Source organism: Microchirus variegatus (assembly GCF_963457635.1).
Source record: "Microchirus variegatus genome assembly, chromosome: 9".
NCBI lineage: Eukaryota > Metazoa > Chordata > Actinopteri > Pleuronectiformes > Soleidae > Microchirus > Microchirus variegatus.
In genome coordinates, this window is record NC_139810.1 from 6,107,601 (window position 1) to 6,134,065 (window position 26,465).

The following is a 26,465-nucleotide window of genomic DNA, read 5'->3' on the forward strand; positions in this document are numbered from 1 at the left end:
AGACTTCCTCCACAGATATTTGACATTAAAGTTAGAGTATAATGTTGTTTTTATACACAGTGCAGTGTTGTAAAAGCACAAATATTACTGTTACTGTAATTCACATATTTGTACTTTACTTTGTTATTTATTTTTCTGGCTACTTTGACTTTTACTCCACTACGTTTCCTCTAACTATCCGTGTTACTCGTTAACTACCAAATAAAACCATCAGAAGAAGAAGAGTTGGTATTATGGTCTGTATTTATATAGAGCTTTTCTAGCCATTCACACCATGGGGGTTACGTGTCTTGCTCAAGTACACAAATAGAGACTAGGAAGAGCCAGGACTTGAACCCACAACCTTCCACAAAGCTCAATCCAAACTTCTAAAACTGAAGTACATTTTATATCAGAAAATGACTTTTAATGTCATATACTTTAAGACTTATTATATATTATAAGAAGTCACTTCAACTTCAACCAAAGTCATTTTCTGGTAAAGATACTTGTACTTTTACTCTTTAAAGCTCACTTAATAACCTCCTGCACCAGAATACAAAACATTGACAAAAACAGTGATTTCGGTTGGTTCACAGCTGCAGACCAGCAGCTCCTGTGTCCTGGAGTCTGGTGAGGTAACTTTAATTTCCTGCCAGAAAAAAACCAGCAAATTAAAAGTGCTAACATATTCTTAAAAGTCCCCTGTGTAACATTTATAAAGGTTTATTGGCAGAAATTGAACATATGACCCTTTTGTATAAGTGTGTGATCACTTGAAAATAAAGAATTGTTTGATTTTATATTCACTTTACGACGGGGGCCTTGCGTCGCAGAGGCCGCCATCTTGCACCAACATGTTTCAAACAGCAGCACAGACTGACATGTGGTCTGCATTTTGAAGAGGAAGCTTAGAGCTTCAAACGAATAGAACGGCTTTTTCCCGTATAAACCAGATGCACAGACCAAGGATAAGATACTGGAATTGAATACTGTGCTTCTGTGGGTGCCTCCCTAACTATCTGAAGGAATTTTTGAAATTCAGGAAATGATCAATTTGCCCTGATGCACTTTGACAGTGAGCTGACTTTCTTCAAAAAAACAAAAAGTATCTCGGAATGACTTGAAATTTACCATCATAATAGTCGGCATCGCCCTGAACAAGGATCCATTAAACATATTTGCAAACCTCTTAGGGAATAATTTTAATGAATTTTTGAAATTAAGGAAATTATCCATTTGCCCGGATGCACTTTGACAGTGAGCTGACTTTCTTCAAAAAAACAAAAAGTATCTCGGAATGACTTGAAATCTACCATCATAATAGTCGGCATCGCCCTGAACAAGGATCCATTGAAAATAATTGCAAACCTCTTAAGACAAACACTGTTATGCAATGAGTAAAACATGCTGGATGTGGGAGTTTTCAGCCCCCTCATTATTGTGTCTCTGACCTTCACACGGGTTGATTGGGACGGTGGCCTCGGAGGGAGGTGGAGGAGGTGAGGTGGACTCCACCGCCGCTCTGTCGTCGTCCTCCTTCAGTCTGTTCTCCTCGTCCATGAACTCTGCACAAATCACAGAAGGGGGAGCGACAGAATTAAAGTGTAATCCAGACTTTCATTGGTGTCATTATCTCAATAATCTGAGTTCCCAACTCAAAGCGTTAAATAAGATTAGGATTAAGTTTAAAAATATAATGAAAGAAATGAGAAAAGATGAGGGGCATCATTGGATAAATACAAATACAGTAAGGAAAGTGATTCTGACGTGCTTTAAAAAAAAATCTATCTCTAAATTCCAGGAACAGCTGTCTGTGTGTGCCAAGTTTCACGTTGTTTGGATAAGTAATGTAAAAGATATCATTAAATATAACAGTAAGAGAATCACACATTTGCCGGCTCTACAGTAGCCACACAGCGCTGTGAGTTAGACAAGGCCACAGACTGTTCACACGACTCTCCACCGGGAGGCGTAATCAGCAATTATTTTTAATCATCAGTTGTTGACCTTGAGGATATTGAATGATGTAGTGACGCCACAACTCGGATTCAAAATCCAATTTTTTGAACAAACCCTGACTCTTCATCCAAACCTTCATAAAAAGTCTTGTAGATCAGTGTTTCCCAACCCTGGTCCTCAGGGAACACTGCCATGCCATGTTTTAGATGTTACCCTGCTCCAAAAACACCAGATTCAGATGAAACATTACATTTTTGAAATAAAATTGACAAAAGTTGAAACATCAATTTAAAAAACTGACAAAAGTTGAAACATTATTATTATTATTATTATTATTTTAAATGTTAAAATTTAAATATTTAATTTTGTGAAAAAAAATTGACAAAAGTTGAAACATTAAATTAAAAAAAATAAAAGATTTGAACAAAAGTTTAACTTTTTTTTTAAACACAAAAGTTTGTTATTAGCTTTCTGCAGAGCAAGGGCCTCATGTACAAAAGTTGCGTACGCACAAAAACGTGGCGTACGTCCTTTTCCACGCTCACGTTCATATGTATGAAACGTGAAATGACCGTGGAAATGTGCGGTGCTCGCGCCAACTTCATGGCTGGCGTACGCCCGTTTTTCCAGCTATTGTTCCTTTGGCGACACTTAGTGGTGATGCTGGGAAACTGTTAATAATAATGTGAAAACGTAGTCATCAGAGTGTTTCGGAGCTATTGACTGCACACACATGGCTGTAAAAGCGCCGTCACATAATTTGTTTACGTTAATAGGAAACATTTTCATTCCATCAATGTTCAAATCATATGTGATGCGCGAATACAGCTAACTAACATAATGGCAAGGTGGTCTGGTTCAACACATGACTTATTCATTATGACTAACAGCGGTTGGGACAGGCTGGAGGCTTTACTTTCCTTTGTTCAGTGCGTTATTTGATCAAAGAGGTGAATCTCATGGTCTATTTAAATTGATTTGCATATGTAAATGGGGCGTGGACAGGGGGGAGTTTGGCACCTCTGCATGTGCGCTCAATTCCACGTTGATTTGGGATGCACAAAGGGAACGTGCTAGGATCCATGCGTACGCACACTTTGATACATCTGAATTTATTTGGGGGCGTACGACAGTTTCTGGGTTTTGGCGTACGCCAAGATTTAGTAGGAAATCCACGCAAGTCTTTGTACATGAGGCCCCTGGCGATTTATTTGAATGAGGTGTTTTTGGAGCAGGGCAACATCTAAAACACGGCAGGGCAGTGTTCCCTGAGGACCAGGGTTGGGAAACACTGTTGTAGATGAAAGTTGTAACAGTGGAGCTGGAGGTGAGACAAAAACACTGCCTGCAGAAAAACATTTGCTGTTTTATTAGAGAACCAGTGTCTCATCACTGTAATTTGCAGAGAACTCTGACATTAGCAATCCTGTCGAGACAAGCTCGTGTTGGCAAATACACGCTGTTGAATTAAAATAGTAATAATTAAAAAACAGTCACGCAGCTAAACCTGTAAACAAATCTTATCTAAAAGAGTAGTTTTTTTTATATATTTGAAACTGAGAGAGAATCAGTTTGTTCATATCGTGAATATCTGGGCATTGCTGTCACTCCAGGAAGAGGATGTTAGTGTGCGTTGTTAGAATAACTATTATTAGGCAGTATCAAGGCCTCGCAGACAGGAAGGAACTCAACGAGACCAGGAAAATAATACACTGTAAATGTGGAGACAAATTACGACAAACGGGGGTCTTCTTCCTGACAGGAAGGCAGATGATATAAATCACGTTTCAAAGACCAAAGTGGCACACGGAGCATTTTCCTGCCTCCTGTGGAAATACCTGTGAGCACTTAGTCAAAGCTCTACCTTGTGCACAAGTGAAAGCGTCGTCTTGCATCACGTATCCCGGGAAGCACTCGCAGCGGTAGGAGCCCGGCGTGTTGACACATCTGTGGTGGCAGATGTTGCCCTCGTAGATCCGGCACTCGTCCATGTCCTCCACCTGGACGGGACCCTCCGCGGTGTTCTCGCCTTCCCTCTCCTCTCCGATGGAGAACGCCTCGTTAGGGTACGGACTGTCTGACACTGGGGGTAAAAAAAAAAAACACACACCTTCAGACACTTTATTCCCCTTAAGGAAAAACAAATTTTTATACGTAGTAATTACAGAGAAGATTACAATGGCGACGGTGATTAGGACGATCTCTTTTCCGTGTTTGTTTTCTTGATTGTGATTTGTACAGAAGATAAGTACATATAATCACATGCTGCCGTTTCACCACATCATTCATACGCTTAGCAAACAGCCGTCCAACGACAAACTCTTTAAAAAAAAAACACTGGCAGAATCTTGGCTGTGTCAACTTCTCACATCTTCTTGTGTTTTTCCCCCTCCCCTGTGGTGTACATGAGTGTGTGTGAGTGACAGGTACACCGTGGGGGCGTGGCTGACACACCTGAGACTCACTCATGATCATCAGGGTTTTCAAGGGTTTTCTCATCATCCATAGCCTTCTAACGCCATTAGAAAACACAGTGTACCATTAGAACACTGTTGGAAATGGGCCTCTATACACCTATGTACATATTCCATTAAAAACCAGACGTTTGCAGCTAGAATAGTCGTTTACCATATTAACAATGTATAGAGTGTATTTATAAAAAATATATATTAAAAAAAGTGCTTTTCCTTCATAAATAAGGACATTTCTAAGAGAACCCAAACTTTTGAACGGTAGTGTATGTATATAACAAAAGGCTCACGAAATAAAATGTACATCTGCTAAAGTGCACCTAAAAAAGGTACAAATGCTTTGTCGCTCAAGTTGTACCCTATCAGGGTACAAGCACTGTACCTTTAAAATGTGTACCTGCTTGTCTGTACTTCTAAAGAATTGGTTCTCAAAGTGCAGCCCGTGGGCCAATGGCGGCCCACAGAAACATTTCTGGCGGCCCGCAATGAATTACAGTTGATAGTTTTAATCCAGGAGCTACTAAACTTGTTAAATGTTTATTGGACATTACTGGATACAGACCAATAAGTGTAAACTGTAGAACTGCAATCTGGTCATTAAAATGATTACAAATGGGATTTCTTTCTGGTTTTTTTTCCTTTGGTGGCCCTCAGTCCAACGTTGGGTTCCTAAATTGGCCCTCAGGTATCGATACCTTGAAAACCCCTGTTCTTAAGGAAAATTTCTGCACCCCAAGTGATAAAAATGTGAGAAAGGTACAGTGCTTGTATGCTGATAGGGTACAACTGGAGCGACAGCAAAAGGTACAGTCTCGTATTTTGATTTCTTAGTGTGTAGACTTGGTGAGACTTGTGCGCCATATGTAAGAATGTGGCCAAAAACGGCTACTACATTCGAATTCAAAATACCGAGGTCTTTTATAGATTTTTCGTTTTATGACAAAACTGGCAACCCGTGGTTGCTCGGCAGCTGAGACTCTACTGACTGCAATGATTGGTAGACGGCGGTAGGTGGCGCCACATGCCAAAACACGATTTCAAAACATAAACATGATTTGCAGTCTGCAAAATATATTTTTTAATGCAAATATTTTGTCTGTACTGTTGTTGTTGGTGAGTTCAGTTTGTTATATGAACATTATTCCTGAGTCTCTGTGACATATTAGGAGGATTTTATGGCCAGTTGCTTTCGATTTATTACATAATGCACCTTTAAGTGATAAAATAATTGTAAATTTTTGTCCGTGCTGGCCATGTTTTCAGTGTCTCAAGTTGGTTCCTGGTAAAAAGGAAGTGTCAGTATTTACCAAGTGTCAGTGCCATATCAAAAAAACAATTAAACAACAATGGTATGGATGCCAGCGTTGCTCACCTGTCAACATGCACGATATACGGTGTTGTCACATGTAGAATGTTAAAATGATTCCACTTTCTCACTAACAGCCAGACTTTGAATCACTACTTCAAACAACCAAGTGGTAAACAGAGAGAGAAGTGAATGCAACTCCAGGCAGACGAGCGTTAGATCTCCTCTGAAAAAACAGTCGAGGGCTTGAACTTTGCTTCCTTTTAAGATCTAGTATAAAGAAAATTGATTGTTCTTGGTTTAGATCAGAACATTTCCATTGGTGGTGCAGTGGAGTGTGTTACACAACCCCCACGCCCCAACAACGCCCCCCCTTCCTTGGCACAAAAGCGTGCATTTGCAGATTACGTACTTATGTCTGTGAACATTTGTTGACAGTACCTTTTTTCGGCGGTGGACTGGACTCCTGGGTGGGCTTCTCTCGGACCGTGTGCCAGCCATTTCGATTCCCGGCCACCTCCTCCTCCTCCTCCTCTGCCTTGCAGCAGTTTAGAAAGACATGTCTGCAGTGGAAGCCCAGGTACTGGTGAGCAGCACAGTGATGGCCCTCTCTGCGGAGCTGCAGCCCCAGTGAACAGCAGCCGCAGCACTCCTGCACATCACACACGAGTCCATCTTTACACAGTGCTTCATATTTTTCTGTTTAACAGTGTTTGTCGTTTTCCCTCAAGAGATTTAAAGCCACAATAAGCTGTAATAATTTTAAATAATTTTACTCGGGACCGCCCCTAGGACTCACAGTCATGATAGGGCCCTCGCCTCACACGACAGAAATGTCACGTAGTTCTGTTTACGTTGAAGCGTTCAAAATGTGGAAATTTAAAATATTTTTACTGCCATTTTAACGTCAAAATTTGTTGGCGCACTGAGGCCAAGCCTTTTGACGTAGAGAAAATCCTTAACTTAACTTGTCTAGAACATATGGACCGAGTTTGACATGGCTAGCTCAAGCTAGGACAAGTTTCAAATGCAAATGCATAGACTAGTCATTTTCGTTTTTTCCAAAATGGCTGACTTCTGGGTGGTCAGAGCTAATGGAAGTACATTAGAAATTTGTTTGGAATCATGAGGGCAACACATGTACCAAGTTTGGTTAAAATTGGAACAACTATGTGTGATTTAGACACAAAAGAAAAATCAAAAATGTTGCATCTAACGCAATTTTGGCCACTTTATCTTGCAAGTTAGCCTGACACACTCACCAAATTCCGGCCCGGTCCGACAACTTTTGTCTGACCACGACCCAACTTCTGGGGGCGCTATAGAGCCCAGGGGGGGGGCTACGAACGGGTTTGTGCCCTATGCCAGTATCACATTTTTTGCCGACCTCTGTGCCAAATTCCAAGAGTTTTTGTTTACATTAACCAACTCAAAAATGAGCGCAACATCTGAGAAAAATTATCACCTCAACAGGAACAATAGGTTCCGTTTGACAACTTTAAATCAATAACTTGTCTAGAACATACAGTACATGGACCACGGCTAGCTCAAACGTGCTAGGACGAGTGTGTGCGTAGACTAGTCATTTTCGTTTTTTCCAAAATGGCTGACTTCTGGGTGGGCGGAGCTAATGTAAGTACATTGGAAATTTGTTTGGAATCATGAGAACAACAAGTGTAGCAAGTTTGGTTTAAATCGGAACAACTATGTGCGACTTAGACGTGATAGAAAAAATAAAAAATTTAGCATTTAGCACAGCATTTTTGGCCACTTTCTCTTGCATCAAAAAATTCCAAGACTTTTTTTCTGACCATGACCTGACTTCTGGGGGCGCTATAGAGCCCTGGGGCTACAAACAGGTTCGTGCCCCTATTCCACTTTTGTATTTTTCACCAACCTGACCTCCGTGCCAAAAAAAACAAGAGATTTTATGCACGTTAACCGCCTCAAAAATGAATGATCTGACATTAATGTAGACATTTATCACTATTGACTGATACAGGACGACATTGCCCTGGTTATGGCTCTTTTCGCACCTTCCCGCTCTGTTTCCCTGCGGCTCTCTTAGCGAGAGAGAACACGGTGAAACGTAAAACCGAGGTAATGGCCGCCGCTGTGATGTGGCGTGTCCGTCGTTGGCATAGTGTTACGCGCAATCTACAAGGGGTTTTCCCCACAGAAAGGTGGTGAAAGCCAATATTTGACAGCTGCACTGCGGCACGGTGTCATTAAGGGAGCAGCGCTTACGCATGAAGGGCCTCTCTGTAGGTGAGCGAGTATCCTTCAGCGAGCAGGTCACATGACAACATTAGTGGCTTTTTGAACGGTGACAGACGCTCACTCGGCCTCTGCTTTAAAACGCATCACGACCGTGGGAATCTTATCCCGTAACGGGGGCTTAAATCATTTTGTCTAAATTAAATAGTGTAATTGAATATCCGCGTTCCTCTGAGGAGGCATGTATGGAATAAAGTCAGCATGCGGACCCACACATGACACATCATTCTGAGCGTATTAGGCTTAATCACATATGTACAACACATGTCATTAACGTTGACCATGAACCCAGTGAACTCTCGTCGCCCCCCTCTTGACCGCGGTAAACGTGTGTCACAGATACTTGCTTTGAATGAGTCAATCCCACAGTTGTCCTCCTCCTCCTCGCACATACGACCCGCTTTGGCTGCGCTAATCCCAGCCAAACACCGGTTTTCTCTCAGGGAGCCGAGGCAGCACTGTTGTTGGGAAGTCCTGGCAAGAGAAGAGGAGACGTTAAGACTTTAGGATTTAAGAAGTACGAGTGGGCAGACGAGTGTTGTTCCATTGAGAGCCACTGCTGCTGCTGCTGTACTTTGTTTGAATTTAAAGGTGCATTATGGAATAAATCTAAATCAACTGGCCATAAAATCCGCCTAATATGTCACAGAGACTCAGGAATAATGTTCATATAACAAACTGAACTCACCAACAACAACAACAGTACAGCCAAAATATTTGCATTAAAAAAAATATTTTTGTAGACTGCAAATCATGTTTATGTTTTGGCATGTGGCGCCACCTACCGCCCTCTACCAATCATTGCAGTCAGTAGAGTCTAAGCTGCCGAGCAACCACGGGTTGCCAGTTACGTCTGAGCTGCAATGGCGGAGAAAACGAAATCTAAAAGAAATCGGTATTTTGAATTTGAGTGTAGCAACCGTTTTTGGCCACATTCTTACATATGGTTTCTTTAATACTGTAGCCAGTAAACGACTTCAGTTAAAGGACCAGTGTGCAGATTGCAAAAAACTGGGGGAACGATGGTGGCCTTCACATACCTGAAAGGATCTCATCTTAAATGTGTAATCTGTCAATGAAGTGTCCATAGATGCAGATGTTGTAAAGTATTACTGACTATACTCGGGGTCATGTCCCCTTTTAATTAAAGGTGCATTATGTAATAAATCTAAAGCAACTGGCCATAAAATCCTCTTAATATGTCACAGAGACTCAGGAATAATGTTCATATAACAAACTGAACTCACCAACAACAACAGTACAGACAAAATATTTGCATTAAAAAAAACATTTTGCAGACTGCAAATCATGTTTATGTTTTGAAATCATGTTTTGGCATGTGGCGCCACCTACCGACGTCTACCGATCATTGCAGTCAGTAGAGTCTCAGCTGCCGAGCAACCACGGGTTGATAGTTACGTCAGAAAACGAAACCTTAAAGACCTCGGTATTTTGAATTTGAATGTAGTAACTGTTTTCGGCCACATTCTTACATATGGCACCTTTAAGGATGTATAACATTTATTATAGTAGTACTTCGATATTACTGATTTTTAAAAGCACAATAGGTCACTTTTGGGCACTACTAACTGGCACTGCTTGTTTTTCTGGTAACACTTTAGATTAGGGAACACTTATTCACCATTAACTAGGTGCTTACTAACATATATAAGTCGCATACTAGCCCTTTGTTAGTGATCATTAAGCACCTATTAACACCTCATTCTTCATAACCTTATTCTACCTCTATTACGACATGAATTAAGATTTTTCCTACATAAGGTGTTAATATGCAAAACTACAATTCAGCTTGTTGAATCCAGTTAACCAGACCAGTGACCTGGATTTAAGGTTAAAACAAAAGTCTAAGAATGAGGCGTCATGTTTAATAGTGACCGTACCAGCAGATGGAGTGTCTGTCTTTAGTGGGCGGCTCCATGTTGTTGCAGTGTCCATTCGCCGAAGCCCACTTCTCGCCCGTCTCACAGCAGGTCTTCACCAGCTCCTTGGCAGACACTGGAAACGAAAACGCACACAAACACAAACGCATCCAGGTTTCATTCTCCACACTCAGTTAAGGCAGAGGCGCAGCTTGTGAACAGGCAAGGCAGGCAACTGCTTGGGGCCCCGAGCTGATAGGGGGCCCCGAGCTGATAGGGGGCCCCCCGACACTAGGAGCCTGAGGGCTGTTTTTACTGAAATGTGCAGTGACCAGCCACCTCCCCGTCCCCCTTAAACAACAATGACCGATTTGCAATGACATCTCAGTAGGAAACCTCCCTAAAGGGGCCCCACCTCACTTTAACCTGTGTGAAGTTATTGTTCTGCAAGTTGGAAAATGAAGAGGATTTTTTACAGTGTAATGCATATCTTTTTTTATTCAGTTTATATATGTTTTTTTCAGTTATTTACCGTATTTTATTGTTCTATATATTTATATTGTTTTATAATGTGGGTTCTTTACAGTGTAATGTATTTTTTTGCTAAGTTTATATAGTTTTTTAAAGCTATTTACAGTATTTTATTGTGTTTTACATTTATTTTTTCACATACTTTTTAATTACAAGGTTTTTCCATGTTATTTCATTCATTTCTAAAAAATAATAAAACATTTGAACTCATACATTTTTCGTTGGTGTCAGATTATTTATAACATAATGGTGATGAACACACTGGTTGGAAGGAAGGGCCCCCTGGGAATTTTTGCTTTGGGCCCCTACACACTCTAGAACCGCCTCTGAGTAAAGGCAAGTGTTTCAGAGAGAATCATTAAGTAACGGTGACAACAAAGTGAACCGAGCTGGAACAAGACGACCACAGCATCAGAAAATCCCATCAGCGAAAAAGGCCGTAAAAATCTGGTTACGGGATATTTGAAGCGCAGCCCGAATCTCCGTCCGTCGTGGAACACTTGTCTCGCAAGAAATAGACCTGGAGCTGGATTTTCGGTGGCTGCGTGCTGAGAATAGCAAGTACAACCTGTGTGTGTGTTTTTTTTTTTCCTTTCAGACTCTTTGACGTCTGCTCTCACTTTCTTTGGCAGGACGAAGGAAACGCTCTTTTTTTACGTCCTGGCCGATCAGAGCTGATCGGAGCTGAGTGAAACACATTAGCACTTCATTTCAAAGTGGGTCAACGAGCTGACGGAGGAAAAAAAAAAAACAACACATTATGAATTTGAAAGGGGAAATATGTGTCCAGTGCGTTCCAGTTTTGATTTGTGAAGACACAACCCTTGACATTTCACTATTTGTCAACACTCTATGTTCATTCTCATAAATTAAGATTTGGGGCCAATTCCAATTCTCTATCTTAACCCTCAAGCTCAACCCTTAATCTTAACTAACCCTCAAAACCAAGTGTTGAGGGTTTTGAGCGTACTCGTTTCGCTGCTTTCGGCGCCATCTTTGTGATGTGAAAACACGCAATGCATTCTGGGTAGCCCTTGCTCCCAAGTGGTGGGTGGTCTCGGAAAATCTCAATATTGAGGGCGATACAGCCCTTAAACTTGTCCCTCAACTTAATTTAAATTAGGACAGCACTTGCACTAGAGGGAGCATTTTTGAGATTGAGGGTTAAGCAAGGAATTGGAATTCACCCTTTATTCTCTTAAATTAAGACCTTATTCCCGAAGTCTGTGAAAACCTTTTTTCTCAACTAATATTCCGCCCTTGGACAATGAATATGGCTTAATTGAGTTTTTTCCAATCCTTCCTACACAGTTTATAATAAAATAACAAGCCGTGTTCACAGAGCGCAAAAAACGATTACATCTACATTATAGTAGGAGTACGAGAAAGCATCACTTTTAAAAAGGGAAACAACTTGATCCATCAAACCATTTGGGAAATTAAAAGTCAACTCGAATCTGGGAACGCGTTCCAACACAAACACGTCTTAATAAGAGACTTGGACGACGTTGCGCTCTCGTAAGGCTCGTCCAAAGTCTCTGGGCCGTGATGCAAAAAGCCCTGTCACCTTTAGATTTAAAGCTTATGAGAAATGTAAAGATACGAGGGTGATGTTCAGTCATGACCAAAACAAACTATCATTCTCACCTTTTCATTTCCATGTGCACCTTCTTTGACTGAGAGATCAAAGCATGCGACGACTGAGAAACTGTGCTTAATTTAAAGGTCTGGGAAAATGAGAAAATGAGTGATCTAAATCCTTAACATTGACTCCACGACTCTCTTGCTCTCTCATGCATAACTAACAGTAACTTTGCGTCTTTGAACCTCAGAGTGAATGTATATAACAACACAATCATTCATCCTCCGCCTTTCGCTTCCTACTCATTTTCTCCACGTGGAATCACGCCGTCGTCAGGATGACACTATAATGTTCTCTATAATGTTCTCTATAATGTTCTCCATGTGTCAAAGATGTGAGATAATACCACGTCCCTGGGTAATCTCTCCTTCTCTGAAACGTACCGCCCAGATGTGGTGATACTGCAGATATCGTCAGATTGTTGTGTTTATCTTTTTAAAGAGATAGTTCAGGTTTTATTCAAGTGTGGTTTGGGAATATTTAGTCGCAGGTTTACGAGATTAAAAGTGGCAACTGTACGAGAAAAAAAGGTTGCAGATTTACAAGATTAAAAGTGGCAAATCTACGAGAAAATGAAGTCGCAGATTTACGAGATTAAAAAGTGGCAAATCTGCGATAAAATTAAGTCGTAGATTTACGAGACTAAAAGTGGCAAATCTATGTGTAAATAAAGACGCAGATTTACAAGATTAAAAGTGGAAAATCTACGATAAAATTAAGTTGTAGATTTACGAGACTAAAAGCAGCAAATCTACAAGAAAATAAAGTTGCGGATTTACGAGATTAAAAGTGACAAATCTAGGAGGAAAAAAAGTTGCAGATTTAAGAGATTAAAAGTGGCAAATCTACGAGAAAATGAAGTCACAGATTTACAAGACTAAAATGGCAAATCTACGAGAAAATAAAGTCGCAGATTTACGAGATTAAAAGTGGTAAATCTACGAGAAAATAAAGTCGCAGATTTACGAGATTAAAAGTGGCAACTGTACGAGAAAATAAAGTCGCAGATTTACAAGACAAAAAATGGCAAATCTACGAGAAAATAAAGTCGCAGATTTACGAGATTAAAAGTGGCAACTGTACGAGAAAAAACGGTTGCAGATTTACAAGATTAAAAGTGGCAAATCTACGATAAAATTAAGTCGTAGATTTACGAGACTAAAAGTGGCAAATCTATGTGTAAATAAAGACGCAGATTTACAAGATTAAAAGTGGAAAATCTACGATAAAATTAAGTTGTAGATTTACGAGACTAAAAGCAGCAAATCTACAAGAAAATAAAGTTGCGGATTTACGAGATTAAAAGTGACAAATCTAGGAGGAAAAAAAGTTGCAGATTTAAGAGATTAAAAGTGGCAAATCTACGAGAAAATGAAGTCACAGATTTACAAGACTAAAAATGGCAAATCTACGAGAAAATAAAGTCGCAGATTTACGAGATTAAAAGTGGCAACTGTACGAGAAAAAACGGTTGCAGATTTACAAGATTAAAAGTGGCAAATCTACGATAAAATTAAGTCGTAGATTTACGAGACTAAAAGTGGCAACTGTACGAGAAAATAAAGTCGCAGATTTACAAGACAAAAAATGGCAAATCTACGAGAAAATAAAGTCGCAGATTTACGAGATTAAAAGTGGCAACTGTACGAGAAAAAACGGTTGCAGATTTACAAGATTAAAAGTGGCAAATCTACGATAAAATTAAGTCGTAGATTTACGAGACTAAAAGTGGCAAATCTATGTGTAAATAAAGACGCAGATTTACAAGATTAAAAGTGGAAAATCTACGATAAAATTAAGTTGTAGATTTACGAGACTAAAAGCAGCAAATCTACAAGAAAATAAAGTTGCGGATTTACGAGATTAAAAGTGACAAATCTAGGAGGAAAAAAAGTTGCAGATTTAAGAGATTAAAAGTGGCAAATCTACGAGAAAATGAAGTCACAGATTTACAAGACTAAAAATGGCAAATCTACGAGAAAATAAAGTCGCAGATTTACGAGATTAAAAGTGGTAAATCTACGAGAAAATAAAGTCGCAGATTTACGAGATTAAAAGTGGCAACTGTACGAGAAAATAAAGTCGCAGATTTACAAGACAAAAAATGGCAAATCTACGAGAAAATAAAGTCGCAGATTTACGAGATTAAAAGCAGCAAATCTACAAGAAAATTAAGTAGCAGATTAACGAGATTAAAAGTGGCAACTGTACGAGAAAATAAGGTTGCAGATTTACGAGATTAAAAGTGGAAAAACTACATGTAAATAAAGTCGCAGATTTACCAGATTAAAAGTGGCAAATCTACAAGAAAATTTAGTTGTAGATTTACAAGACTAAAAGCGGCAAATCTACGAGAAAATAAGGTTGCAGATTTACAAGACTAAAAATGGCAAATCTACGAGAAAATAAAGTCGCAGATTTACGAGAATAAAAGTGACATATCTAGGAGAAAAAAATAGCAGATTTACGAAATTAAAAGTGGCAAATCTACGCGAAAATTAGGTCGCAGATTTACGAGATTAAAAGTGACAAATCTAAGATAAAATTAAGTTGTAGATTTACGAGACTAAAAGTGGCAAATCTACGAGAAAATAAGGTTGCAGATTTACAAGAATAAAAGTGTCAAATCTATGCGTAAATAAAGTCGCAGATTTTACGAGATTAAAAGTGGCAAATCTAGGAGAAAAAAGTTGCAGATTTACGAGATTAAAAGTGGCAAATCTAAAAGAAAATTAAGTCGCAGATTTATGAGATTAAAAGTGGCAAATCTACGAGAAAATTAAGTCGCAGATTTTTGAGATTAAAAGTGACAAATTTAGGAGAAAATTAAGTCGCATATTTACCACCATTTGAATACACTGGGTCTAAGATATTGTGTAAGGCATATATTTTGTGAGCCTCATGTTGAGAAGCTTTTGTCCTGTCTGGCAGCCATGTTGTCCAACAAGTGTCCACCTCCCAGACACAGGTCCACAAAAGGAGTATTGTTAATGTCTCGGTGCCTCATACAACCACACTTACATAAACAAAACAATCCCTTTTAGGCTTGAACAGTGGAAATGAGCACCTGTCTGCTCTGTCTCAGCCATAACATCAGCACCATTAGACCCGAATTAACACCAGATGCTGATGTTACTGATGTGACACTGCGGCGGTAAAAAGTTACTTGGAAAAAAACAAGGTGAAGGGCAACTCTGAACATGTCTGGAGGTGTCATGGCGTGGCGTGCTGCCACTAATCAAAGCTTGTGTGTGTCTTTTTTTTGTGTGTGTCTTTGTGCACTTGGCAGTGATTTACAATACAGGTGGGCCGGAGGAAAAGCAGGCAACTGTGTGAGTAACAGGCACAAGCCAAGGGTTCCCGAGAACACAAACTCATGTCCAACACGATGATTGATGCTGAAAGCTTAGAGGAATGTGTGTGTGTGTGTGTGTGTGTGTGTGTGTGTGTGTGTGTGTGTGTGTGTGTGTGCACGCAAACTCTTTTTCCTTGGACTGTTCACTGACCTTGTCCTCACGAGGGACCAAAGCCTGGTCCTGCAGAAGCAGAGCCTTTATCTCCGAGGTTAAAGTTTGGTGGTAAAGTCAAGGTTATAAGGCTTTCACATTCACACCGTTGATGTCAAATGAGTTCTTACGATTGCTCGCTTAGCCTTTTAAAGCCCCAACACAAAAAATACAACCCCTCGTGTTTCTCAGCGGAGCAGTGTTTATATCTCGAGTGGCCCGGGCCACTGACAGGTAATATGTTTTAGGCGAAGACAGATGGAGGCAACACAGAGGAAAAAAGTTTCAGAAAAACCTGATCCTGTAGTGATTTGATGGGATAAGCACTTCTTGCCTGACTGATAGTCTGATAACATCACTGCACTATTACCTGTTTTCACGTGAAGGACACAGCATTTCTGTTCTCTAAGGACGAACGAGGAAGAAGAAGTACGTAAAAACAAAGTGTAAAGGTCTGTCAGCTTGTATATGTCAGTGTAAAAAAACCAGTTTTTCAATCTTAAAATACAGCCTCATTGTGGAATTGGAGTGGGGTTGGTTTAGAATGAGCTTAACAACAACAACAACAACAACAACAACAAGAAAGTTATGCTCCGCAGGGATGAGGCTTTGGGTTTGGCTGAATGGAAGTCACTGAAGACGCCTAACAAGCATCGCTGTGCAAACTTGTGTGTGTGTGTGTTCTTGTATTTGGACCAGTAGTGAACACAAGAGCGCAAAACCTGGTCCTAATGAAGCAGAACTGCATTTCTGAGGAACTAGCTAAGTTTAAATTGTGGTTAAAGGTGCATTATGTAATAAATCTAAAGCAATAATGACCATAAAAATCCTCCTTATATGTCACAGAGACTCAGGAATAATGTTCATATAACAAACTGAACTCACCAACAACAACAGTACAGACAAAATATTCGCATTAAAAATATATATTTTGCAGACTGCAAATCATGTTTACGTTTGGAAATCATGTTTTTGGCATGTGGCGCCACCTACCGCCATCTACCAATCACTGCAGTCAGTAGAGTCTCAGCTGCCGAGCAACCACGGGTTGCCAGTTACGTCAAACCTGAAAGACCTTGGTAATTTTGAATTTGAATGTAGTAACCGTTTTTTGCCCACATTCTTACATATGGCACCTTTAAGTTAAGGTTCTTTGATCGCCCAAATGAACGAAAGCGTCCTAAGAAAGACAGCATCCTCCTCTCACCTTGGACACAAGCTCTTTCAGAGATGTCTTGTCTGCTCGAAACACACGATCACTACCCAGAAGAACAGCTGCGTGTGACATAACAGGGAGGCCTCTCCCCGCTATCGCCATGACTTCATGCCCCAACGCCCCAAACTCCCCGATCTCCATCATTGACGACTGTCGAGGCTGAAAGCCGGCAGCCGTGTGATCTACATTTTTACCGCCTTACGGGGCTATTAGCTGTCGTAAGCCCTGGAGGTTTAGTCTTTGATGGGTTTTTTTTTTTTTAAAGAGCAACCTCTGTTTCAATTACGCCTGTTTGTGGTTAGATAACACGGACGAAACACGCACACACACACACACACACACACACACCGTCCAGGCTTGTTACAAGTGGGTGCTTTGAGTTATTGAGCGATTTAGGTCTGGATTCTTAAAGCCGCAGTGCCTTATTTTTGACTCATTTTCGGTGCGTACAGCGTCAGTAGTAGTTATCCTGTCAAACTGCTGAATGATAAGTTTTTTTTGTTTGTTTTTTCTCACCACTGAAACCTTTGCGTGGTGTTTTCAGTCGTACTCCGACCTGTTTGCAGCCGTCTGGTTTTATGTTGTCTGTCTAGACGTAAAAACAAATCAGTCTGAGGCAACGTGAGATCTAATCAGCACTATACTGAGAAACACACAGAGGGTTTTTGTGAAGCTGATGAGCTTAAAACTTATCTTATTACTCTTTAGCCTTCAACTATAGATCCTTTTATTTCACCCCGTTTTAGTTTATTTCAAAGTTAAAGCAGGGTTGGCTCTATAGTATTTTCCTATTTTATTCCACCCCATGTTGTATTTTACTTTTTTATTTGCATCTTTTGTTTTATTTCAAACTAAAAAAACATGGTTTTTACTTTTTGACTTTCCATTCCATCCTTAGATTGTATTTTCCTTTTATTGTGAAGCACTTTGAGCTGCAATCCTTGAATGAAAGGTGCTATAAACTTAAAGCGGACCTAGACCGGAAGTTCCAATAACGCTGTTTTTTAGTGTGTATCTGCGTCATTACCTTGTTTAAAAAGCCCTGAAGGTTCAAAACAAACAGTTCAGCCACTGCTGAGAACGCTGTGTTTTATTGTAATCTCGGGCTCAGCGAGATCTCTGAAAAAACCCGGTCCGGTTACGTAAAACATCGGTTCTCCTGAACAGCAGATCTTTCTCGCCACAGAAGAAGAAGAATAACGTCCGTTGTGGAGGTGTTTCACGAGCGACAGTGTCTTCTGACTCCGGGTCAAAGTCATAAAAGGGACTGCAGCGGGGAGTCGTGACGAAGCTATTTTTAAACATGGTTAAAACAATGTTTTAACAATGAGTAGCAGTGCATCCACCGTTCCAGAGGGGGGTGCTGCGCTTCTGAGAGCGGGTGTGCTGATTATGTCACTTCCGGGTATTGGCCAATCACAAGACAGTTGGGAAGGCTCTACGCTGGCTGGCCAATCACAACACAGTCTGTCTTCTCGGGGCGAGATTTCTGTCTGAAACAGCGCGGCTGACGAGAGCTTCAGTAAGGAGAGATTTCTATCGGCTCGTTTACAGCAACTAGGAGGTTTTTGACCATAAAAACAAGTTAATGTATGTAAGTAGAACTCCATAACTCACATATATGTGCAACAGGACCACTCTATGTGAGCTTTAAGGTTCAAGTCATTTCTGAACAAAGTTTCTGCTGTGCCAATTTAACTTGATTTCTTGCATGATAAATAATAAACGCGTTTATTCCACCTCGTGCCTCAGACTAATTGTGCTCCACGGCGCTGTAACGTGAACCTGATTCCCAATGATTTATGCTTCCATTTCTGTTATTCCAGAGCATGTTCAGTTCACTTCACACACACCAGAACACAGGAAATTTGCTCTCGTTCTTGCCAGAGTTAGATCCGTCCAACTGACTTACGAATCCTGGACCAGATGAACGAAAACAAGGAGGAATAACATCATCACCTAATTGGTGGTGGTTTGACTCTCAGAAAGTTCTGTACTGTTTTCTGCATTAGGTGGAATGGTTATATCAGTGAAGCATAAATATAATATTCATGAGAATACTGTGTTTTATGTTTGGAGGAGGAGAAAACACCAGTGACTCCTTGTGTTGTAAGTCTGAAAACATCTGCCAGAACGCTAATTGCAGAAGTGGAAGAAGGCAAGTCTGTTTTTTTGCTCCAATTTATCGCCAATCTCCCTCTACTTATGGGTTTCTTTTATGAGCGGCTTTCTGCTTCTGGAGCAGATGTTTTTTTTTTTGTTTTTTTTTCTATTTATTTATAAGAGCGGGTAAAACGCAGATTTGTTGTTGTTGTTGTTGTTTTTTTTAAGCGATAGACGTGTTACAGATGGGAGATAACGACAGAATTCCCTCCCTGAGACTAACCAGAGTGAGCTGTGTTCTTCACGGCGATCTACCCGCTGAAGGAGTGAACTCTCACACGGCCCTCGCTCTGGAATTCACCCTCCTTTTCATCCTAAAGGAAAATTATACATCTGCTCAGTCCACTCCCATGTGCAGCGTGTCGTGACAGCGCCGCTGTTGATAAAAAAACAAGCGCCGGAGATGGTAATTATCCTTCAGACATGTGCTAAATCAACTTATACCCATCTAATAGTTTGCTTTCGACGCCGCGGGTTTGGTGGCGTTTGGTCGACCGGGCAAGGGGAAGTTAGTAGTGAGAGGAAGAGGAGCGTGTGGGCGCGGAGGTGTTCCTCAAGACGAGGCGGTGATTACGAGGAAGATTGGGGAAAGCGGCGGCCTCACGGGAGACAGGTAATCACGTCGGCTCGTGAGGGAGCAGCGACTACAGCGATCTGGCAATCAAGCCACAACAGTGCTCTCATTCATCACATGGGTATTATGCTGCTGCTCACAGGTACAACCCCACCCCCAAGAAATCCTATACCACGTCCAGCCCAGCATCAGAAAGCCTAAACAATCCCATCCCCCCCCACCCCCATTTCTGTGCACACACACACACTGTGTCTGGCTGCAAAATAAGAGAGGTAGTTACTGCCTGAGAGGTAAAAATCATTTGGCAAAGGGGACTCATCTATATTTAAAGAAATGCCTTCTCTTTTCTTCTTTATAACACTTTTATTTATGGGTTTATGGGTTTATTATGAGCTCCTGCATTGTCTAGTCGCTGTATAATAGATTTTGTTTCATTTTCGTAGTGTTTCAAAAAGTCATGTAAAATAACATGGTTGCTGGCCGAAAATTGCTTTTTGGGCCTTTGGGCTTTTATGGGGTTTTCTGTTGCAGTACCCACAGTGGCCACCATGTAAAAATTGTCTTCAAGGCAGAGGGGGCGGTGCTCTATCCAGTTCATATTATACATCCATGGTATAGACAAACGCGAGAGAACAAATCAAGCGTCGCTTTACTTGTAGCGGAAGTCCCGCCTCCACTCTCCCCGCTTCGTCTGCTACGGCCGCGGTAACTCACCCTCTCCCTCGCCGGCTTCTGACAGCTCTACCGCGGCCACGAAGAGCTGTCCCTCGTCCTCGCCCCCTCCCTCTCGTTGTCTGTTCGCCCTCAGCGGCAACAGACGTATCTTGGCTCTGCAAATGTAAATACGTTCCCTGCTAACCCCATCTCGAAACGGCTATGTGTGACAGTTTGTGTGAACATGCACCTAGCGCGCTAGCTTGCTATTAGCCATTAGAACCCTAACACAACATGAAAAAATATATATCAATTCATTTCGGTATCTTACATGTCTAAGACCAATGCTAATACGATATACAAAAGACACACTTATACATCTGAATAAATACTAGAACCTCATCTACTGACACGGAGAAAGACGACGAGGACGACATTTGACCGGCTGAGGATACCGTAGCGCTCAGGGAAGGGAGGGGGTGAGCAGAGGAGCAGTTCTTTGTTGTAAATTTCAGCCTCTCCTCTAGATGGCACTATAAACTACTTACTTCACCTTTAAAGCCACATTATACTTCTCCGACTGCGTAACCACGGAGACCCCTCGAGCCTTCATACTTCTCCGTAGTGGTGACGGATACGCACTGCAATTTCCCGCCCGACCAGCAGGGGTCGCTACGCAAGGTTGTTGAGCGTTTGGCTACAGTGAGCAATGGTGTCCGAGAGAGAAAGACTGTGGAAGCGGAATAACATTGAAACAGTGGCCGTTTCTCACTTTTCTGTGGCACGGAACGCAGTTTTAAGATAATTTGAGGTGAGAAATTGGCCATTTAGAGTCTAAAGATGTGCTGTGTGTATTAAGATATGACGTATTTATGGTTTGGCAGCGACGTTGTCGGTGGTGATCAGCTCCGCCTCTGTGGACGCTCGGTGCTGCACTGTGAGCTGGCACAGAGCAGCGTTAGCTCGGCCTGTCCTGAGGACCAATCGCAGCCCTTGCCGTCTCCGTTGTCCCTTGATGGAGTGACGGACACTTAAAAAATATTCCGTGCAGCCGGAGACGACGCAGAGGCTCTCCGACAGCCTCAAAGATCAAAGGTTTGGGGTCGCCTATACAATTTGTTTGTGTTTTCCATTAAAAAGTCACACTTTTAATTCATCAAAAGAGTTGCAAGATCAACAGAAAATATAGTCAAGACATTGACAAGATTAGAAATAATGATTTTTATTCCAAATAATAATTTTGCCTGTTTTTGTCTGTCGCATAAGGATTTTTAAGGGTTTTCTAATCATCCAATAGCCTTCTAACGCCATTAGCAAACACAATGTACCATTAGAACACTGGAAATGGGCCTCTATACACCTATGTACATATTCCATTAAAAACCAGACGTCTGCAGCTAAAATAGTCGTTTACCACATTAACAATCTATAGAGTGTATTCATTTAATGTTGTATTCATTGAAACAATTGTGCTTTTCCTTCAAAAATAAGGACATTTCTAAGTGACCCCAAACTTTTGAAAGGTAGTGCATCTTTGTATGATGTTTGCCCCAGACTGTGTCAAGCAAAACTATCAGACCTGTCTGAGGAAGCATGAAATTCCATTACTTGGAAAGGAATGTAATGTCACTGAGCATCACAGCTATGAGAAACACACAGATCTGTGAAGCCGATCGACTCAGTCGGCATCACGAGAACTCATCATAATAATAATAATCCTAATTTGAATGTAACAAGATATTTTAATGTATGCACATGTCACTAAATGCAGAAAACAGTTTGTTTTAAACCCATTGACAGTAAGTTGACAGCTGTGTCTGAAGTTCACTGACACAGAAACTCCTTTACATGATGCATTCAGCTTTATATTCTATACATACACACATACATACATACCTATGTTGACCCGGTGCTGAAAGGAAAGAAAAGCCGTGGCAGGTCTGAACAGAAAGCATAGGCTGTAAAGTAGGTTCACTCCACTGAGAGAGTTCTTCTTTAGTACTTCAGTCACGAGGAGGAAGTGACCAGGCTAATACAGTTCATTCATTAATGATTTAATTCAATTGAATTCTAGGGAAAAACATGTTAGGTTTCCTTGTATCACACAGGGCTAGAAATGATGATTAACTCAAGTTTTCTTTGTAATTATTGCTGATTTGTGCTATGATTGATATCTTTTTTGAACGTCATTATTGATCTAATTGTGGTGTAAGATGTTGTGTTGACTTCCAAGTGAAATAAAAAGAAGAAGAAGAAGAATCACCGACATTATAACGTGGCATTGCATTGAGATAGAGAGATATTTTTTTATATATAATATATAACTTCACATTTCAGAATAAGATGTCCTGCGTCTCTCCCTCGTATCACTCGCTGGCTTGTTTACGCCCGGCGTGCACGAAAACGGAAAAAAACCTGCTAAGTATAGTTGTTCTCTCCTCTCAATAAGGTAGATAAAATGTTATCTAGACAAAACAGTCTTTTGCGTTCAATTGTTTTTCCTGGACCGCTGCCAGCTTGAATGGAGAGCGATTATGAATTTCTGCTGAAAGGACAGGATGTGAGAGGAGGGAGAGGAAGATGTCGGGCCTCGTATCACCACTTTCGCGTCGATAAATCGTCGAAATGATGTATTCTGACGCAGGCACGGCTGAATGAAAACTGTAAATATGTCTGATTTTGAATTCTGTGACTGTGTGTACCTGATACTGACACTGATACCTTTATCCCAACCTTGATATCAGTCCATTATAGTCTTTCACCACTTTTAAAGCTGTTAATAAGACATTTCTGCCGATGTATTCACCTCCAGGCTACATTTACAGGCCTGTGCATCATATTTAGGATTTTAACGCATCATTCTTTCTTTTTGTCCAGTATTGAGCCAATGCCAACACTGAGTATCATATCAGCTCAACTCTATGGTATCACATACCATCATTACCGTCCTGTCTTGTTGGTTTTCCATTGATCTATCCAAACTTTAAAGCGGACCTAGACCGGAAGTTCCAATTAACGCTGTTTTTTATTGTGTATCTGCGTCATTACCTCGTTTACGAAGCCCTGAAGGTTCAAAACAAACAGTTCAGCCACTGCTGAGAACACTGTGTTTTATTGTAATCTCGGGCTCAAGGAGATCTCTGAAAAAACCTGGTCCGGTTATGTAAACAACGGTTCTCCTGAACAGCAGATCGTCCTGCTCCGGGCACTAGTCCGGGCACATTCGGTCGCGTATATTGAACCACAGAAGAAGAATAACGTCCGTTGTGGAGGTGTTTCACGAGCGACACGTCTTCTGACTCTGGGTCTGACTCTGGGTCAAAGGTCTTAAAAGGGACTGCAGCGGGGAGTCGTGACGAAGCTATTTTTAAACACTGTTAAAACAATGTTTTGATAATGAGTAGCAGTGCATCCACCGCTCCAGAGGGGGGAGCTGCGCTTCTGAGAGCGGGTGTGCTGAATATGTCACTTCCAGGTACTGGCCAATCACAAGACAGTTGGGAAGGCTCTACACTGGCTGGCCAATCACAACACAGTCTTCTGGGTGTGAGATTTCAGTCTGAAATATCGCGGCTGAGGAACAGCATTAGAAAAGAGGGATTTCTATCGGCTCTAAACAGCAACTAGGAGGTTTTTGACCATAAAAACAAGTTAATGTATGTAATTAGACCTCCATAACTAACATATATGTGCAACAGGACCACTCTATGTGAGCTTTAAGGCAGGGCTGTAAAACTCATTGTAGGCAAGTGGGTCGGATTGTGATGTCACAGAAGCAAACTACGAGCTGTGAGAATCCTGGGATGAGCCAGGGGCTGGGGTGCCGCTGAGCAAGGCACCCAATCCCCCACTGCTCACCATTGGGATGGGGGGATAAGGATGGGTTAAATGCATTTGGACCATTCTGGCACACGAGCTACACGTTTGCAGAGGCGCAGTTTGTGAACAGGCAAGGCAGGCAACTGCTTGGGGCCCCAAGCCGATAGGGGGCCCCCGACACTCGGAGCCTGAGGGCTGTTTTTACTGAAATGTGCAGTGACCAGCCGCCTCCCCGTCCCCCTTAAACAACAATGGGCGATTTGCAATGACATCTCAGTAGGAAACCTCCCTAAAGGGGCCCCACCTCACTTTAACCTGTGTGAAGTTATCGTTCTGCAAGTTGGAAAATGAAGAGGATTATTTGCAGTGTAATGCATATCTTTTTTTACTCAGTTGTGTGTTTTTTGTTTTTTATTTACAGTATTTTATTGTTCTATATATTTATATTATTTTCTAATGTGTTTTTTTTTTTACAGTGTAATGTATTACATTTACTAAGTTTATATAGTTTTTTTAGAAGCTATTTACAGTATTTTATTGTTCTTTACATTTTATATTTTCACATACTTTTTAATTACAAGGTTTTTCCATGTTATTTCATTCATTTTGGGGAAAAAAACATTTTGAAGTCATACATTTTTCGTTGGTGTCAGATTGTTCATAAGATAATGAACACTGGTTGGAAGGGCCCCCTGGGAATTTTTGCTTAGGGCCCCTACAGACTCTAGAATCGCCTCTGTACGTTTGATAACCCTGCTTTGAAGGTTTCCCTCCTCTGTTGAACCTTAGGGGTCTAACTAAGGGTCTAAGGACAGATTGTGAAGTCACAGAGGCAAAACTACGACTTGTGAGTTTGTACAAACAAAAGTGGATGTGATTTTGTTTTGGCCCACAAAAACATTACGGACTCTTACCTTTAATTAAAACTCTTACCTTTTGCGTCTCCGTCCACGTCCTGGGACTGGTAGTTGTGGAGGGTCTGCGGCTGTCGTAGCGGCTGCTCGCCCTCCTCTCTCATCCTGACCGGGGCTTTGTGTGTGGGGCTGAACTGGACGGTGGGGTACGAGGCCTGCTCCTCCCTTCCGAGCGTCTGCTTTTGCTGCACGCGTCCTCCGCTGTCGTGATCTGCGGCGTGGCGGTCGTCGCTGCGTTTGTGATGGCTGAGGTGCCCGTCTGCTTTGCCAGCGAGCTCGCCGTGCGCCGCGTCCTGAACCTCTGCGCTGTGCCCATCACTGTTATGTCTGCTGGTCCTTTCGCTAATTTCCTGCGGCAGCCTGTGGTTCTCTGTGGTCGCCGTCTGTGTGCTGCTCGTAGTCGTAAGCAGTGGGGTTTTTTTGGTTGGACCAGCGTTCTGAGTGACTTCACCCTCACCGCTCCTCACAACTGGATTCTGGGTTTGTTGTTTTTCTCTCATTTCATGTCTCTTGTCATCGTCATGAGAGCTGAAGGTAGTGGAACTTGACTCGGGCTGAGCTGGTGGTGGTACTGTAGTAGATTCCAGTGGCCGGGCCAGATCTGGGATTGTGGGAGACGTGGGTTCTGCGAGTGTGTAGTCATAATCCTCTGTGCCAATACTGGGCGGGTCCTGCTTATACAGCGGCAGAGAGTTCCCCGCTGCCAGCTTGGAAAAGGGTTCTCCAGGACTTGTTTGTTGGCCTCTGTGGCGACTGTTAATGTCCCTTGAAGGGTTGTTATTATCAGTCTTTGTCACCCGAGTTGGCTTATTAACCTTCCGAGGGTCACAGCCTGGGATGCGTAAACATGTTAACTTTCCGCCTTCATTTGGGCAATGGCAAACCTTGCACTGTTCTACCTGAAAGGAGTGTCCCGCTTCATATTTCTTGGTGCCGTCCACGCAGCCAATTCGCCCGCACTGCATGCAGCCGTCTGCAGGTTGTAAAATATCAATGCAGTTGGCGGGAACGTCAGGGCACGGAATAAACTGGCAGCCTATTCTGCCTCCTCCCTGAGGACAGGAGCACTCAGTGCTTCCGAAATCCACAAAGTAAGACTGCCCCTCTGGGACTTTCCCCTTCCGGAAGCCTGCTCGGACGCAGTCATAGTACTGGTAACCCTCGCAGGTGCAGCCCCTCTGCTTACAGGTGGTGCAGCAGGCGCCCTGTTCTGACACGGTCTCAATGCAGTTCTGGAGAGCAGGACAGTCCACGCCGGCGCAGTCTCTCTGGCTCAGAGAGAGGTCGATGCACAGAATCGCCCAACTCGCAAACAACGCTGCCTTTTGAATGTTCATTTTGTATTTCCAAAAAAAAGTATTCCAAGTTCAGTAAACTTCTCTTCAGGCTCAATTTAACTGCGGGGTGAGAGCAAATGTTGTGCCTTTGTTGCCTGTGAAAGTAAACAGTGATTAATAAATCAGCTCCAAAAGCAGGTACTTATATCGCTGTGGTTATCAAAACATGTTTTAAAGGAGACATATTATGCAAAATCAACCTTTTAATCATTTTAATCCTTATATTTGGCCCTA

The 26,465-nt window shown here is 41.7% G+C and overlaps 1 protein-coding gene across 1 annotated transcript in view; it reads right to left on the reverse strand.

Moving 5' to 3' along the window:
* LOC310932090 (fibulin-2-like) overlaps positions 1 to 26,231 on the reverse strand; it is a gene marked incomplete at both ends in the record, with an annotated part of 39,256 nt that extends 13,025 nt beyond the window's left edge. Inside the window, 6 exons of the mRNA XM_083895372.1 lie at positions 1,434 to 1,547; positions 3,806 to 4,024; positions 6,160 to 6,370; positions 8,343 to 8,469; positions 9,897 to 10,011; positions 24,914 to 26,231. Of these exons, the coding sequence (XP_083751498.1) occupies positions 1,434 to 1,547; positions 3,806 to 4,024; positions 6,160 to 6,370; positions 8,343 to 8,469; positions 9,897 to 10,011; positions 24,914 to 26,231 (2,104 nt within the window). The remainder of the gene's footprint in view (positions 1 to 1,433; positions 1,548 to 3,805; positions 4,025 to 6,159; positions 6,371 to 8,342; positions 8,470 to 9,896; positions 10,012 to 24,913) is intronic.
* Positions 26,232 to 26,465: the final 234 nt, after the last annotated feature.